Below are 18912 nucleotides of genomic sequence, written 5' to 3' on the forward strand. Positions count from 1 at the left end.
TCCTTACAGTAAAATACCAATATGGCAGAAGCGGTGGGTCTTGCGCGGTAACTAAAGCAACATAACACAGGAGCACACTGTCAAATTCAACACTAATCAGTACAAGACCGCAGCGATGAGGGAGAGACAGAAGAAGAAGAAGGGGAGGACATGGGCAGAAGCTGCTAAAACGGTATTTACTGTCGTTCTATTCAACGTTTGTTGTGCTTGTTTTCCCTTCGCTCCCACTAGTACAACTGTGTTTATGAGTTCATGACCCGCTGGTGCAGACGAAATGTTGCGTATGCAAAGCGAGGCCTACTTGTCGGTTAGAGAAGCACTGGAAGTCCATCAATATTTGCTTGACAGTCTTGTGGCTTCATTTACAGCAAATAGCTATATCAATGTGTCCATGTAGCTTGCTTTAGTTGCTGAAGTTGTAGATAGGAAATTCTGAAGATACATTATTCTTGTTTCGACCGCATACCTACGTGAGCATAATACCCACGGTCTGTCTTGCGCTGTAAAGTAAACACCAAAGTGTTGCGCGAGCGTAGAGCTAGCCTGTTAACAAGCTATGTTAGCTCTGAAATTCAGTTTTACAGCTTGTTCTGAACTAATAAAATACATTGAAACATGCCCGTTGTCAAGTGTCTAGATCTCCAGTTTAGTTCTAATCGCCCTATGTCGGTGGACACAAGCTATAACGTCAGCTAATGACCAATGAAAGACAGCTAGCATGGTAGCCAGCTTTGCTAAGCTACTGTAGTTAGCTAGCTAGCAATTTAACTATAGCTAGCTAGCTAACGTTAGTACATCAGTAGTGTTTATAAACTATTTATAAAGGTGTTTTAGCTACCTGGTCACTGTATTGGTCATTCAGTAATAGTAAAATGCTTAGCTATAGCTACACGTATTAGCAAATCATTGCTTGTTACATTGTGTAAGCAAAACACACTGACATACACTATATATACACAAGTATGTGGACACCCCTTAAAATTAGTGGATTCGGCTATTTCAACCACACCCGTTGTTGACAGGTGTATAAAATCGAGCACACAGCCATGCAATCTCCATAGACAAACATTGGTGGTAGAATGGCCTTACTGAAGAGCTTAGTGACTTTCAATGTGGCACCGTCATTGGATGCCGCCTTTCCAACAAGTCAGTTCGTCAAATGTCCACCCTGCTAGAGCTGCCCCGGTCAACTGTAAGTGCTGTTATTGTGAAGTGGAAACGTCTAGGAGCAACAACGGCGCAGCCGCGAAGTGGTAGGCCACACAAGCTCACAGAACGTGACCGCCGTGTGCTGAAGCACACAGCGCGTAAAAATCATCTGGCATCGGTTGCAACACTCACTACCGAGTTTCAAACTGCCTCTGGAAACAATGTCAGCACAATAACTGTTCGTCGAGAGCTTCATGAAATGAACACCTTTGTGATGAATTGGAACACCGACTGTGAGCCAGGCCTAATCGCCCAACTTCCGTGCCTGACCTCACTAATGCTCTTGTGGCTGAATGGAAGTAAGTCCCCGCAGCAATGTTCCAACATCTAGGGGAAAGCCTTCCCAGAAGAGTGGAGGCTGTTATAGCAGCGAAGGGAGGACCAACTCCATATATAATGCCCATGATTTTGGAATGAGATGTTCAATGAGCAGGTGTCCACATACTTTTGGTAATGTAGTGTAGCTACTTCTACTAGCTAGATGCCTGGAAACCCGACGTTGAATTCTACGTCGGGCAGAAATGAGTGTTTGAATCATTAAAGTTTCCTCTTATGGCCTCTACAAGCCAGAATGTTTAATAAAATTATATTTTTAACATACTTTACCGGTTGTCCTTGCTGTTGGTCCGTTTCGTGGTATGAATGTGAGACAATATATCCACAGGAAAGTATAATTACATCAACTTTATGTAATTATACTTTCCTGTGGATATATTGTCTCACATTCCTATCCCCAAAAGAACCAACCACACCGACAACCGGCAAAGTACGTTAAAATATCATTTTATTCAACATTCTGGCTTGTAGAGGCCATGAGAGGAAACTTTCCTGATTCAAACGCTCATTTCTGCCAACATACAATTCAATGCAATTCAACGTCAGGTTTCCAGGCTACTAGCTATGTAGCTGACAGGACTACTATTCATATGAAAACCTTTGTGACATGTCATGGCTATAATTTTAGGCTACATCAGCTATGATGGTGGTGGGTGGTGTGATGGTCAAGCTTAATCTTTCTCTTATTACACAAATACACACACAAAGAAAGTGAATCATGCTTTGATGAGGTCATTGAGGTCTGTCTTATTCCAATCAAGCCATCTATTCTCTTGACTCTGGGCAAAGGCATGCAGTACATAGCTACATCATTGGGTGGGAGTTGTCGACAGGCTCAGTCTCAGAGCTTGACTTCATGTCTAAACCAACCACACCATAATGACTTAAAAACTCAGGGGTCGCATCTGAAGGAGTGCTTATCTGGGATCAGGTCCTCCCTGTCTATGTAGGCCTAATCTTATTCCTTGTGATCTAAAAGGCTAAACTGATTCTAAATCATTACTTCTATTCAGAGTCAGAGCTATGACATGACAGCACCGATACTATAGAACACCTCAGTTGAAGCTTGCTCATTTGACATGCTGTAGCGTCTTTCATTTGACCTCATACGTCAGAGCAATTTCATACCCCTAGGCACAACTATAGAATGGTGGGTTGATAATGTGTAGTAACACCATAAGCAATGTAAATACTAGGACAGGTGGAAGTATGTTGTTGTCTTTTGGCTAGATGTTGTTTACATTCCCAAGGGGTTTTATGCATGTATTACACATTATTACACTGCAATCCATTGACAGATTTTGTGCTGTATTTTCTCAGGTATTGGAAAAGTACCCGAACACACCCATGAGCCACAAAGAGATCCTACAGGTGATCCAGAGGGAGAGACTGAAAGAGATCAGGTAAATGAACCGTTTCTCATATGTCTTCTGTGTGTTCTCAAAGGAAAAGGTCCCTTCTTAGACTCGTTGTTTAGCTTCCTTTAGTCCCAATCTCTGTTTGGACTTCATTTTTGATACACAGGATCAGGGCCCCGTGTTCATAAAGTGTCTCAAGTATGAGTGCTGATCCATGATCAGTTTTGTTATTTTATATCGCAATGAATAAGATTACATGTACAGGGTGGGACCTGATCCCAGATAAGCACTCCTACTCTGAGACTCTTTATGAATAAAGGATCAGCCCAGTTGTGTTTCTGAAGAGCCAGGCATAATGTCCTCTTTATGATTGATTGCTCATGTTCTTTCCCTTTTTATGTTCATTTTCTTGTTGGTAATTATTACATTCACATAATTCTAATGATTTCATTTCTTTTTTAATTTTTTTCACTCTTGTCATCTAGAAGGTAAGACAAAGCTAGTTTTGCCCAACTCCCTCTCTTGACAAACTCACTAAAATGTTGTTTTGTTTTTTCAATTGCATGTTATTTACAACTTGTAACAAGAAGAACAGCATGGCATTACGAACATGTTATTGCATGTTAGGTATTGTTATTTCAGCCAGCACAGCTTAATCATTTCATCAGTAGTTGTTATACTCTGAATACAGTACACTGGTGCTTGATTCACACTATAGGGCCAAACTGAGCCAGGCCAAGCCGAACTGTACTGGGTTGGCCAGCTAGGCCTGGCTATGCATCCACCATAGTTGCTGAAACTATGCTGGAAATGGCAATGTGAAAAGAAAAGGTCAGAGCCAGCACAGTACAGTTGAAGTCGGCTCTTTATTGTGAACCAGGCATTGCTGTCTCCTCCCTCCAGTGGCCTGTCAGCTGTCTGATTCATTGAGTGTAACTGGCTCTTCCCCTGTTATCTAGTGGTACTTCCCCGCTGGCCTGTCTTAATGCTATGCTCCACACCAACTCTCGCGGTGAAGAAGGGATCTTTTACAAAGTACCTGGACGAATGGGGGTCTACACACTGAAGGTCAGTTTCTAATTTCTATGGCTCAAACGCATGTAACAAATGAATGCTGACAAGTGAGATTGACATAGAGTTTTCAGATATGCCTTACATTTTTTTTGTACTAATAGTCAGTGTCACTTTGTAAAGAATGATGAGATGTTAAAAGCATGTATGATGACACTGCTTCTCTGTGGAAGGAGAGTGAAAAGTAGAGCAACATTATGATACACACAGCAAGCTTATCAAACAATTACACATTCACATGAATCATTGTTCATTGCTCTGAATGTTAGGAGTCACTCAAAGCAGTCAGCGTTATGGTGTTGTGTAATATCTTATGGGGGTGTTTAATATCTTATGGTGGTGTGTAATATCTTATGGTGGTGTGTAATATCTTATGGTGGTGTGTAATATCTTATGGTGGTGTGTAATATCTTATGGTGGTGTGTAATATCTTATGGTGGTGTGTAATATCTTATGGTGGTGTGTAATATCTTATGGTGTTGTGTAATATCTTATGGTGGTGTATAATATCTTATGGTGGTGTGTAATATCTTATGGTGGTGTGTAATATCTTATGGGGGTGTATAATATCTTATGGTGGTGTGTAATATCTTATGGTGGTGTGTAATATCTTATGGGGGTGTATAATATCTTATGGTGTTGTGTAATATCTTATGGTGTTGTGTAATATCTTATGGTGTTGTGTAATATCTTATGGTGGTGTGTAATATCTTATGGGGGTGTATAATATCTTATGGTGTTGTGTAATATCTTATGGGGGTGTGTAATATCTTATGGTGTTGTGTAATATCTTATGGTGGTGTATAATATCTTATGGTGGTGTGTAATATCTTATGGTGGTGTGTAATATCTTATGGGGGTGTATAATATCTTATGGTGGTGTGTAATATCTTATGGTGGTGTGTAATATCTTATGGGGGTGTGTAATATCTTATGGTGTTGTGTAATATCTTATGGTGGTGTATAATATCTTATGGTGGTGTGTAATATCTTATGGTGGTGTGTAATATCTTATGGGGGTGTATAATATCTTATGGTGGTGTGTAATATCTTATGGTGGTGTGTAATATCTTATGGGGGTGTATAATATCTTATGGTGTTGTGTAATATCTTATGGTGTTGTGTAATATCTTATGGTGTTGTGTAATATCTTATGGTGGTGTGTAATACCTTATGGTGGTGTGTAATACCTTATGGTGGTGTGTAATATCTTATGGGGGTGTATAATATCTTATGGTGTTGTGTAATATCTTATGGTGGTGTGTAATATCTTATGGTGGTGTGTAATATCTTATGGTGGTGTGTAATATCTTATGGTGTTGTGTAATATCTTATGGTGGTGTGTAATATCTTATGGGGGTGTGTAATATCTTATGGGGGTGTGTAATATCTTATGGGGGTGTGTAATATCTTATTGGGGTGTGTAATATCTTATGGGGGTGTGTAATAACTTATGGGGGTGTGTACTGTATGCTATATAATGTGTGTGTATATTATGTATACAATGTGTACTGTATGTTGTGTGTACTGTAATTGGTTAATACTATGTATATGTTCTGTGTGCTATGTGGTTGTGTATAATGTAATATATGCCAGATAATTAGTGTATAATGTGTGTATATATATATGTATGTTGTGTGTCTGTGAGTAGAAGGACATTGGGGATGTGGTGAAGGAACTGTCTGAGGAGGGGTCAGAGGTGAAGGAGCTGTCTGAGGAGGGGTCAGAGGAGCTGTCTGAGGAGGGGTCGGAGGTGAAGGAGCTGTCTGAGGAGGGGTCAGAGGAGGACAGTAGTGATAATCTGTCTGATTCCCAGAGAAGCACAGAGAACAACAACTACAACACTAACAACCAGGAGGGCAGGAGGGGACGGTGGAGGAGGAGAGGTACGCTACTACTTCACAATATATTTACAACATCACTCTCCTTTTAATGAGGAGATGGGGAGGAGGAGAGGTAGGATATACAGGTAACTGCCAAAATAAAGGAAACACCAACATACAGTGTCTTAATAGGGTGTTGGGCCACCACGAGCCAGAACAGCTTCAATACACCTTGGCATAGATTCTACTGTACAAGTTCCTGGAACTCTATTGGAGGGATGCGACAACATTCTTCCACGAGAAATTCCATCATTTGGTGTTTTGTTGATGGTGGTGGAAAACGCTGTCTCAGGCACCGCTCCAGAATCTTGTGACTGAGACGGACATGGCATATGGTTTACATCGTTTTCATGCTCATCAAACCATTCAGTGACCACTCGTGTCCTGTGGATGGGGGCATTGTCATCCTATGGGGGCATAGCCTGCCCCAGAGAGGAAGAGGCGGAGTGAAAGGTTTTACTCCACCCAAAATCTGTCCACGAAAAGAAGCCCACGAAGTGAGGAGTCTTTGTATGGAGGTCAATGATAGAGTAGAATTTGGTAGTTACCTGTATTTCAGCTTCACCTTTTTCCATGATGATTAGGCTATATTATTGTAGCACTTGAAATTGACTGAAATAGGTGCTGATGCTCATTTTAGTTGCCGACCATACTCTTTATATTTTGGTGCCGGTCCACCCAAGCACTAAGTTTGGTGGTGTTTCTATTTTCACTATTGAGTTTGCAGCTTTACATCTTGTGATAAATACTGTACATACATCAGACTGTTTCCCATCTTAGTAACACTTTAGAAGGAAATGAAGTTTCGGCCATTTCTGTCATTATTTCTCTCCTGTTATAACAGGAAATAGTTTTTTTTATTTTTTATTATGTTTGTGCCAGATCTGTGAACACTTCCTCATGTACACATATGAACGAGTTAAGGAACCGTTGAAACAAAGTAATAGCATATCTTCTGAACACAAGGATATCTTGTTTTCTGTTTCTGTTTTCTGTTGTTATTGTTTTTAATACCAATGCAAAAAAATCCATCCGAGCAAATGCTATCAAAAGAACCACAGAGACACAAGTCAAAGGGTTACAGCTACGGTGAGTGAGAAATGAACGCGCAAGCCTTGTAAAAAAACAGGAAATAACTGTTGTTTTAAGTAAGCTTACTACTAACAGGTGGGGTTTTTTGGCGGTTGAAAAGACAACGATTCTTCGTTTAAAAAATCTAGGCCAAATTTTTGTGTATGTTTTCTTCAATCTTTAATTAATTAAATATCTAGATGCAACATAGATTTGATAGTGTATGGGGTCAAAAAAACATATCTACTTTGGTATATCCATCTTAAAGATGAACTGAAACACTAAAATCAGCAGCCAACTTGTGTTTTCTTGTTGATGTTATCAGCTTTTTGGATGTGAACATTGGGGGTTGATGTTTCTAAGCCTAATAATGTGTTGTTCACTGTCTGTCTAAGTTGTGCTATGTTGTGTTTCCTTCCCAGGGCCCTCCAAGCTGCCGCCTGATCCTTCGTCTCCTCAGCCACGCTGTTCATCTCCCTCTGTCCCCAGCAGCAAGCTCATCTCTCCCTCACAGAAACACAGCAAGAAGGCCCTCAAACAGGTATTGCCCTCGGTCTCGATTTCACTGGTTAATAGAAATGTCAAATATATTTTTTTCTCAACCAGACTAACCTGGGTAAATAAAGGTTAAATAAAGTACTGCTGCTGACCTGTTGCCTCCTGAGTCTCAGTGATGCTCCCTGTGCTAATATAGCTCTAATTGCTGTAATTTGGCTAAAGACACCAGTTTTGTAGAATAAAACACCAGTTTTGTAGACTAAAACACCAGTTTTGTAGACTAAAACACCTGTTTTGTAGAATTAAACACCCGTTTTGTAGACTAAAACACCTGTTTTGTAGAATTAAACACCCGTTTTGTAGAATAAATGCACGCATGACGTTCACGGTGCTTGTTAAATTTAACTGCTTATTTGTTACAAAAACATATTGTGTAAGTAATTTTAAAACATAATGGGATGTGGGTGAGAGGGGAAAATAAACGCCTTTGTATTCATTTCCTCACAAACCATTGGTCACAATATGCATCTGAAATAGCACCCTATTCCCTATATAGTGCACTACTTTTTACTAGAGCCCTATGCTGGCCCTGGTCAAAAGTAGTGCACTATATAGGGTGCCATTGTGGACGCACAATTAGCCTTTTGTGCTCCACATAATTAGATTTCAGTTGATTGCACAGATCGTAATTAATTCCATCTGCACTGCTGTGGAATTTTCAGCTGTGTGTGTGTGTAAGAACAGTTTTATGGGTTTATTAGGCAAAAAGAAACCCCAGTCAGATGAAGATTTGGCTCCAAGGTGAGGCACACAGAGTAGAGTAGACAGTGGGTGTATTTTCCATCTGTAACTGTTATACTGTAACAATAGAGAGAAGGAAGAATAGTGAATGATTTGGTCACGTGAAAATGGAGGCTAATGCCACTTATTTCATTGTGGAGTTTTTTAAATCACTTGCCTGTTATACAGTATGACTAATTTGCGATAGTGGAAGTGGTGATGATTCTTGACTACATCACATAATATACACTACACATTTGGTTCAAAATGTAAATTATAAACTGGGTGGTCGAGCCCTGAATGCTGATTGGCTGACAGCCGTGGTATATCAGACTGTATACCACAGGTATGAGAAAACATGTATTTTTACTGTTCTAATTACATTGGTAACCAGTTTATAATAGCAATAAGGCACCTCGGGGGTTTGTGGCATATGGCCAATATACCACGGCTAAGGGCTGTATCTGCGTTGTGTCTGTATCCGCTTTGTGTCGTGCCTAAGAACAGTCCTTAGCTGTGGTATATTGGCCATATACCACACCCCCTCGGGCCTTAATGCTTAATTATGCCACGTAGAGTCTATGACAGGAGCTGACATTCATCACTGGTAAATAATCTATTATTTTCCTTCTTCCTCTTCTCTGTTCCACAGGCCCTGAAGCAGCAGCAGCAGAGGAACCAGCGGAGACATGTGGGCATGCCCACAACCTCCAGCCCTAGACTACTCCTTAAGACTGTCAAGGACATGGCTGACACCATCGCCACTAAGACCGGTAGGTGTCAGACGTCGACATATCCAGTACAGTATGTTGTTTATATACATCCTTAGTAGAAGCCTACAGGAAACACAAACAATCCCTATCGATGATGATCAGTGGTCATCTCACATCTAACACTAGTCTCTACCCTTATACAAAGCAGTGTGGTTATAGCTTTCTTTCTTATCCAGTTCCAAAAAAAGGATTTTAAATGTAGTGTATCCATTTGTGTGGCTGAATTGTGTTTAAATCAAATCAAATCATGTTCCTCTCTCTCTCTGTCTGTCCAAGCAGACTCCTGTCCTGCTGCTGGTACCAGGAAGATGTCCCAGAGGTCAAGTCGACTCAGTGCACGTCAGTAGTAGAGTCATCCAGCTTGTCTTTGTCATTTAAATATAGTAGGCGTATACATGCCAGTCTGTTGGCCTGGTCCCAGATCTGTTTGTGCTGTCTTGCCAACTCCTATAGTCATTGACATGCCAAACATAGCAACAACCATAGGAGTTGTCTACAGCACAAACAGATAGAACCAAGCTCAGTATAGTACCAAGTCTCTGTATCCTCTCTTGTTCTTTTGTATGATTTACTGTTCTCTTGTGTTGTTGTCTCCAGGGCAACTGAAGCGTACCAAATGTGCAGAGATAGACGTTGAGACACCAGACTCTATCCTGGTTAACACCAACCTACGTGCCCTGATCAACAAACACACCTTCTCTGTCCTGCCCACAGAGTGCCAACAAAGTCTACTCACACTACTGCCTGAGGTCGACCAACAGGTGGGGACATACTAGTCATCATTAGGTCTCTGCTACCTGAGGTCGACCAACAGGTGGGGACATACTAGTCATCATTAGGTCTCTGCTGCCTGAGGTCGACCAACAGGTGGGGACATACTAGTCATCATTAGGTCTCTGCTACCTGAGGTCGACCAACAGGTGGGGACATACTAGTCATCATTAGGTCTCTGCTGCCTGAGGTCGACCAACAGGTGGGGACATACTAGTCATCATTAGGTCTCTGCTGCCTGAGGTCGACCAACAGGTGGGGACATACTAGTCATCATTAGGTCTCTGCTGCCTGAGGTCGACCAACAGGTGGGGACATACTAGTCATCATTAGGTCTCTGCTACCTGAGGTCGACCAACAGGTGGGGACATATTAGTCATCATTAGGTCTCTGCTGCCTGAGGTCGACCAACAGGTGGGGACATATTAGTCATCATTAGGTCTCTAGCGACAGAGAGGTTTAAAACCAAGAGACTCAACATGCGATTAATTCCTGTAATCGTCCACCTGTATAATTCCTGTATTCATTATTCGGATTCCGTTGCAAAACGTTTGGTCTGTTGCGAAACGTTTTGCAACGGAAACCGTTTACTCCAAATGGAAAATGTTTTGCAAAGAAAACTGAAGTTTATGTTGAACAGTTTCAGGTAGGTTCCTCCCCGTTTCGTTCCGTTTGCTCTGTTTGGTTCCTGGAGTAAACGGTAAACGGTTTCCGTTGCAAAACGTTTTTCAACAGACAAAACATTTTGCAACGGGATCCGACTAATGAATACACCCCAGGTACCAGGTATTTGCAGGACATAATCGCAAATACTGATGATGGTAATGAAGATGATGGTGATGATGATGATGATGATGATAGGGATAATAATTGCTGCAGTTTGATGATGATGATGGTGAGGAGGATGGTGAGGAGGATATTGATAATGATGATTATGATAGTGATAATGATGCTGCAGCTTGTGATGATGATTATGAGAGTGATAGTGATAATGATGGTGATGATGATGCTGCTGCTTGTGATAATGATGATGATGGTGATAGTGATGATGTACATACATATTTCTGTCTGTATCTCTAGGTCTGTATGGATGGTCTGTTGAAGGTCACCAGTTCTGCCTTGAACAATGAGTTTTTCACATCAGCAGCTCAGTCCTGGAAGGAACGACTGGCAGAAGGTCAGTCCTTCTAGCCTGGTCTGAGATCTGTTTGTGCTGCCTTGCTAATGGTCATTGGCTTGATAATGACCATTGGCAAGACCGCACAAACAGATCTTGGACCAGGCTATTGTGTTTATGCTTCAAAATAGAACATGGATAAAATGTGTTAATACTCACCTTTTTAAAGTTTTCATTAAACATGATATTTTTCATATTTCCATAAACTCGGTTTTTAAATGTCTCGTAAAACTTTTTATATTTTCCAAACCACCCAGGTGAGTTCACTCCTGAGTTGCAGCTGAGAATGCGTCAGGAGATTGAAAAGGAGAAGAAGGTGGAGCATTGGAAGGAGAGCTTCTTTGAGAGCTACTATGGTGAAAAGTAAGTCATTTTTCAGGGCTTGAATCTTTAAAATATAAGGCAATTCTTGTTATATAAAGCTTTATTTCTCAGAGACCAAACTTGCTACTTGTAATTTATATACTTTCAACATTCTTGATTTATCCTTTCTTTATGCAATTGTCTGATCTCGCTCTCTCTCTCTCTCTCTCTCTCTCTCTCTCTCTCTCTCTCATTCTCTATGTCTCCCTCCCTCCCTCTGTTCCTATCCAGCTCTGGACTCAGCTTAGAGGAATCCAAAGAGCTGCTTGAATCTGGTCTCAGTCTGGAGCTCTCAGCCACCAAAGCCCAGTCGTCTCCTCCAACACAGCCACGTCCTGCTGGTCCACCACTGCTAGATCCCAAGATCCCTGCTAACAGCTGCCAGACTCGCTCTTCAGAGAGGAGGCTCCGATCATCATCACTGCCCATAAACCCGACATGTAAACCAATAGAACCTCCATATAAACCTATAGAGCCTCCCAAGCCAAGGCCAGAGCCAGAGCCTGTTCAAGAAGAACCAGTACCAGTCCCACCCGTTGTACTACCAGTTGTACTACCGGTGCTGCCAGCGAAGATCGTTCAGAAGACACTGGAGGTTGAGTACCCCAGACACAGGACTCGTAGCAGAGGTTTATCCCTACCTATAGTGGCAGTGGAGGCAGCTGTTGTGCGGAGACAGGATGTGGTGAACTCAACCTCAACGGTTCCACTTGGAGAGAAGCAGAAGGAGGAAGAGGAGGAGCAGGATTTGAAAGAAGCCCAGCCGGAGACCCCCCAGTCCCCTAAGATCCCCCCATCCCCTGAGATCAGCCTGTCCCCTGAGATCCCCCCATCCCCTGAGATCCCCCCGTCCCCTGAGATCCCCCCGTCCCCTGAGGTCCCCCCGTCCCCTGAGATCCCACCATCCCCTGAGATCCACCCGTCTCCTGAGATCCCCCCGTCCCCTGAGATCCCACCATCCCCTGAGATCCACCCATCCCCTGAGATCCCCCCGTCCCCTGAGATCCCCCCGTCCCCTGAGATCCCCCCGTCCCCTGAGATCCCCCCGTCCCCTGAGATCCCCCCATCCCCTGAGATCCCCCCATCCCCTGAGATCCCCCCGTCCCCTGAGATCCGCCAGTCCCCTGAGATCCCACCATCCCCTGAGACCCCTGAGATCCGCCAGTCCCCTGAGATCCCACCATCCCCTGAGACCCCTGAGATCCGCCAGTCCCCTGAGATCCCACCATCCCCTGCCCAGGAGAGTCATCCAGAGGTCTGCCCCCAGATGAAGCTCAGTTCATCACTGCCCATCGACCTTCCAAAGCCAGAGCCTCTGGGCGTGGACAAGCATAGTGCGAAGAGGAGGGAAGATGTTGACGTTACACCAGAGAGAGGAGCCTCAGCCCCCGTGTCAGTCACCCCTGTATCCACCCCTGTATCCACCCCTGTATCCACCACCCCATCCCCGGAGCCGTTGAAAAGGAAGTCCTCATCCAGTGAACAGGAAGTAGAGCTGACTCCAGAGAAGAGGGCCCGCATCACTCCACCAGCAGTATCCGTGGTAACCTCTCCAGCAGCCACAGTAGCAACAGCACAGAGAGTGCCTCCGCTTAAGGTAAACAGTCATTTTTTTAAACAATTTAATATTGTATATTGGAATGTATTTGTGGTGAATAAAAGCTTCAGGTACGAATACTGTGTTTACTAAAACCAGGAAGGCCCACACATAAAAAAACAACAACAAAAAACATGTATTTCTTGTTCACTTTGTTTTTCAGATTACTGTGTCGCGAATCCTATCAGTCCCAGTCCTTGCATCTCCAACCCAGGTATCCCCCAAGACCCCTCTCCCTGTCTCCCTCAGTCCCAGTCCCAGCCCTGGTCCTAGCCCCGGACGCATTGGTGCTCGCACTCTGGCTGACATCAAGGCTAAAGCCCAGCTAGCCCGGACCCAACATGCAGCAGCAGCTGCAGCCAGCTCCTCCTCTAAAGGTGCAGTACCAGGCCCAGGACCAGGAGGAGGCAGTGGAGAGCAAATAAACCATAGAGCTTCAGCCCAGACCCTCCACTCCAGACCCTCCTTCTCCACCCAAAGCTCCACCCAGTCTCAGTCAACCACCAGGCTGCCAGCAAGCAGCAACATTGGTCAATTTACCTGTCAATCACCCGATGCAGTCACCACACCAGCCCACTCCCGTTCTGTCCAATCAGGCTCCTCTGTGCCCTTTGACCTTAGCCTGTCTCAAAGAAGCTCCAACACCAGCAGAGCGTCTCTCACTGATGACCGACAGAGAGGCTACTCTGCTGGTAACATGAACCTAGTTTCTCTGATGGGCCCTCAACATGGGAACATTCAACATACATCATACCCATCAGGTCCCCAGTCAACCTCTAGCTACACTTCATCTGTGTGTGGTGTGAAGAGCCAGTATGTATCTGGAGGCTCCATGGCAGCCAGGGCTAGCCACTTCATCCCAGCCAACAACCCTCTGGTCACCTCTCTCCTCCAAGGGAAAGAGATCCCTCTGGAACAGATCCTCCCCAAGCCGCTGGCCAAGGCAGAGGTCCAAGTGGCCCAGGCCAAACCCTCCCATGATGACAAATGGAAGATAAAGTCCCACAGCACAGCCGGGACAGCCAGTGGTGAAAGCCAGATTCAGTACCTACACGTTGGTAGTGTGGATGACTACAGTAGATCTAAACAGCAAGGATCCATAGGCCAGTCTCCCTTATTTAAGTTGGCAGAGCTCCAGCACCATCAAAGGGAAACACCTAACAAAGACACCCAGGAGCAGATCCTCCAGGCTCTGATGCAGAGGACCACCCAGCAGCACCAGAACCAGCCGTATGGGGTCTCGGGCGCAGGCGGGGCTCAGCGTACCCAGTTTGGAGCCTGTAATCTGGGGCACCAGGAGGAGTGTGGGGACCGTCCCCGGTTCTCCGCTGGGTTCCCTGGACGGAAGAGGATGTCCAGGCCTGCCATGTCAGGGCACTACCTCCTCAATGTCTCCACGTACGGACGAGGCTCAGAGAGCAGTAAAAGCTCCCACCCATTGGCCACCGCTAACACCTCACTGACCCCTCAGGCCAATCTGAAGAGAGAACACACAGAGGGCGAGGAGCTGGCTGACGAATGGGAGGAGTCAGTGGAGAATAAGCCTCATTCTCATTCTAACTCAGCGGGAGGAGTCAAGATGGAACAGCAGGGCTTCTCAATCACAAAAATGGGTGAAGCTCTGGGCTTTCAACACTGTTCCAGGATAAAATCTGAGTCTCCATCGGTGGAGGGCTGTCTACCGGAGCAGGAGGACAACAGTTCAGCCAGTACAGAGAGAGACAGTGGCACTTCTGCAAGAGCCAAAGAAACCAACCTTTTCACCCAATCACAGCACAGGTGGCACCTGGAACTTTGCAATAGTAAACTGGGTGGTCATTGTGAGCCATATCGGGTATCTATATCTCCCCACGTGGGGACCATGGACCCCAGTCACCCCAGTACTCACCAGCATTCGTCTGCCTTTCAAACCGAGAGACCTCCAATCGATAATCAGGAATCCATGGTGGGGTCCTGCTACGGTGGCACCATCAGCATGTCTGTACCTCACGCTCTGAGTCTGAACCACAGTGCTGCTGTTTCAAGCACCGCTTCCAGCGCCTCCCCCTCTGTGTCAGGTAGTGGTGGGGACAGCGGCAGTGGCACCAGCAGTGTCATGTCTTTCTCAGTGACCGTCACTACCATACCTGCCGGTCACCCATTGGACCACAGAAGCCAGGGGGAGGGGTCTCCAGAGCAGGGGTTTATGGCGGGATCTGGTATAGAGGACGTTCAGTCTAAATGCTACTGCCGACTCAAAGCTATGATCATGTGTAAAGGGTGTGGGGCCTTTTGCCATGACGATTGCATTGGCCCTTCGAAACTCTGTGTCTCGTGTCTAGTGGTACGATAAAACTAATAATAATGTCATAAATGTAGAAAGGATTTGTTTCAAATCTTTATTATTGCACCAAGGAACAAATCAGCATCAAGTCATCTACCATTGTCAAGACGTAGTTACCAGCAGGGTTGGGGTTAATTCCATTTCAATTCAGGAAGTAAACTGATTTGAATTCCGATTCTAATTTAAATAAATAAATAAAGTGGAATTGCAAAGTCAGTTTATTTCCTGAATTGACTAAATTGAAGTGGAATTGACCCGAACCATGGTTACCAGGGTAAAATGCACAGTGGCCATACTCAACCCAACCCATGGTTTTCAGTGGGGGGGGGGGCAAAGCATTTACACTGGACGATCATAGTCTTCTTTCATCTATTCGATCTGAGAAAGAGTGGTCTGTTTTCTGCAATTCACAGTAGTAGTTTTGTTTTGATCAGTTCAATTCAAATCTGCACCTTTCAGACTTGAGATATGTTGAATCTTGGCAATACTTTGCACTTGGACATGTTGTTGTTCTATATTTTTGTAAAGATAGTTTAGATTTTTAAAAAGTTAGAAAAAAATGAATGTTGCTATTTTTGTAGAGCGTAATAACAATGTTATTATGTTAAAGACTGCCACTCCTTGTTGTGGAGTTTAAGTTATGATGTTTTAAAAGGTGAAGAAGGGAGTTCAATGTATATTCATAGACCCGTTGTGGTTTGCGTGTAGTTGGGGAAGTACAAATATACTGATTTATATAGATTTTAAAGGGTGCAATCAATCATTTATATATTTACAGTACTAGAAACATTCTTACAGATATATAAAAAGACAATAGATATTTGAAATTATAATTTTGATTATAAAAAAGATTATGTCACATAATGATTGCACTTAGCTTTTCTAAGTACTAACAGTTACTGGGCAAAGGACTTGAATGACATGTAGTGTACACTGTACATGTAGTGTACAGCCTTCGTACTCTAACATGGTGATGAAAAGTTAAAGCACTTCACAGATAAATTGATAAATAGTGCCCTTCGAGGAGCAAGCTGAGTAGCCTGGTTCCAGATATGTTTGTATTGTTTTATGACAGTGGCCATAGGAGTTGTCAATACAGCACTAACAGATCTGGGGCAAGGCTACTAACTAAGGTCTTTCCCATTTCAGTCTAAGATCATTGGTGAAGTTTACCGACACCGTGAACCGACATTGTCTCCTCCTAAAGCCTCGACTTATAGATATTCTGTCTCATGACACATTTGTTTTCATACTTGGATGCTTGTTTGTGTGTAGCAACGTAACTATTAGCCGTGATGGACAGTTAAAACACTCAGAGAAAGAAGGGAGAAAAATGAAGATTTCTGTTCTTGTATTATTCTTTTGCTTTGTAAATATTGGCTTTCATTAAGCTATATTTAGAAATTCCTTCTCTAGCTAAGCTTTATGTACGTTGCTTAAGCATATCCAACATTATATCCAACATGATATGTTTTTATTGCAAAAGAGTTTATATCTCTAAAAGAATCTACACAAAAATGTGTATTTAAACGCTAAATGCTGTACTATCAAGAAACCATTCAAAGTATAGGCTCCTGGTATATACAGGTTGATAGGGAGGTAGAGGTACAGTTTACTACATACAAAGCAAAGGAACATCATATGGGTATGCATGGTGATTGCAATTATAAAATCTAAATGTATCAATCGTATTTTTGAAATGATCTGACTAAAACTAAAGATAGTTGCTGAGTACCGGTATATTTTATATAAATAATTTCCATGGTAACATGCCAAAGTCACCTTGTGAAAACTAAATGGTCAGATCTCGTTTTTTTTTTATGTTTGACTAGTTAAAGAAAGTAATATATTTTAAGTAATATATTTTAATATAAAAAAATCTATTTGCAAATCTTTTTTTTTAAAGAACAGGGTATTTTTTTAAAAATGTTTTTGTTTGAGTGGACAGACCAATTACTTTTGTAACAAGAAAAATTCCCAGGTTTTCTGGTTCTGTATGACCCATGTATTTTTGTCCTTTTCCACTGAAGTCCTGCCTGGAATATTTTAACCCTCTGAACTGTATGCTCTTGTAATGACTTTGGTTAATAAGATAAGAGTCTTTGTTTTATGTCTTACACATATTTTCAGCATTAACTATGTGCTTATTTAGGGAAAAATTAATGCCTGTAAATTAACAATACAATTTCATGGCACCGTTTGTAAGTGGTCAGTGGATTGGATCCAGGCCCTGTGTGTGTGTGTGTGTGTGTGTGTGTGTGTTTTTTTTTTTTAAAGGTTAGTTGATGTCTTCATTTACGGTCACATGATTGTCAAAAAGTTCACAAAGACTGCGTCCCAAATAGCACCCCTATTCCCTTTATAATGTAGGGCAGGGTTGCCCAACCCTGTTCCTGGAGAGCTACCCTCCTGTAGGTTTTCACTCCAACCCCAGGTGTTACTGACCTGATTCATCTTATCAACCTGCTAATTATTAGAATCAGGTGTGCTAGATTAGGGTTGGAGCAAAAACCTACAGGACGGTAGCTCTCCAGGAACAGGGTTAGGCAGTCCTGCTGTAGGGAATAGGGCGCCAATTGGGAAGCAACCAAATGGTTCAGATATGGAGGGTTCATATTTTGTAATGATATAAAAGAGACCTTATATTTATTGAAAACCTATTAAGGAAGTTTAGTATTGAATATTAATGGTTTTAAAAAAAAAAGAAAAAAAAAAGTGTTCTGTTGACTGACTTGTGTAAGTTGCGATGGTGACTGGATTGCAAAGAGAACGTTGTTTTTACCAACATTTTGTAAACAGGCAGCTAACGTCTTTATTGATGAATCATTTATTTAGTAGCCTACTCCTCTTTGTTCTTATTCTCAAACCTTGATTGACTTTTTTTAAAGCAATTGATAGCCTAAATTCTGAGGGATATATTGATTAGATCCATTTTTAACCCAAGGACAAAAAGTAAAGGTGAGGATAGATTTGGAGGAAAAGTTTCCTAAGTGTCATCGGGCAATCAATAATGGTTTGAAAATGTCTGTCTGTTTGTCTTGTGAAGTGTGCGTTCCCCTCAGTCTGTCATTTTTGCTGTTTTTAGATTTTAAAGTCTCCATTTTAAAATGCAGGTGAATGTAATATAGTAATCAGCACTTGTCAACAAATAGTATTTTATCAAACGATATTATGAATAAATAACAATGACAAAACATTTTGATTGTGTGTGACATTTGTATGTCAATCAAATTCAATCATACATATTTTATAAAGCCCTTTTTACATCAACAGTTGTCACAAAGTGCTTTACAGAGACCTGGCCTATACCCTGAAGAGCAAACAATGCAGAAGCAGAAGCACAGTGGCCAGGAAGAACTCTCTAGAAGGAAGGGACCTAGGAGGAAACCTAGAGAGGAACCAGACTCAGAGGGGTGGAGCATCCTCTTCTGGCTGTAACTGTTAGTTGACTCTAATACTAGTACAACTTACACAATAGGCATACTATCGGTACCATATCACATTACTACAGTAGGCTTTTACACTTGCCTCATCTTTCACACTTCACTAAGAAGAGATACAATCCCCAGTTCAGATGCATGTTGTTTCCATATTACGCATTAGAAAAATATGCTACAGAGAAAGTATATTGTTGCTCTGAATGTTGTTGCACACCTGCTGACTATCCCATATCATATAACTATAATGCACATGAAATATATC

At 42.6% G+C, this 18912-nt stretch overlaps 1 protein-coding gene across 1 annotated transcript; it reads left to right on the top strand.

Moving 5' to 3' along the window:
* Positions 1–22: 22 nt before the first annotated feature.
* Positions 23–18406, top strand: LOC311102691 (putative Polycomb group protein ASXL2). Its single transcript, XM_084144063.1, has 13 exons — positions 23–172; positions 2866–2948; positions 3863–3971; positions 5626–5860; positions 7351–7469; positions 8859–8979; positions 9259–9318; positions 9577–9740; positions 10831–10927; positions 11185–11290; positions 11522–12167; positions 12531–12887; positions 13051–18406. Exons 1-13 carry the CDS (start codon positions 116–118, stop codon positions 15217–15219), a joined length of 4323 nt encoding a protein of 1440 aa, XP_084000189.1. The 5' UTR covers positions 23–115; the 3' UTR covers positions 15220–18406.
* The last annotated feature ends 506 nt before the right edge of the window (positions 18407–18912 follow it).

The sequence above is a fragment of the Coregonus lavaretus genome (assembly GCF_964263955.1).
Source record: "Coregonus lavaretus genome assembly, chromosome: 27".
Taxonomy (NCBI): Eukaryota; Metazoa; Chordata; class Actinopteri; order Salmoniformes; family Salmonidae; genus Coregonus; species Coregonus lavaretus.

Excerpts from the sequence above, each read along its gene's own strand:
- LOC311102691 (XM_084144063.1), top strand. The coding sequence starts at position 116 with ATGAGGGAGAGACAGAAGAAGAAGAAGGGGAGGACATGGGCAGAAGCT. Across the intron at positions 9,319-9,576 it reads GTCAAGTCGACTCAGTGCAC|GGCAACTGAAGCGTACCAAA; the intron begins GTCAGTAGTAGA and ends TGTTGTCTCCAG. Across the intron at positions 12,168-12,530 it reads AGATCCCCCCGTCCCCTGAG|GAGAGTCATCCAGAGGTCTG; the intron begins GTCCCCCCGTCC and ends TCCCCTGCCCAG.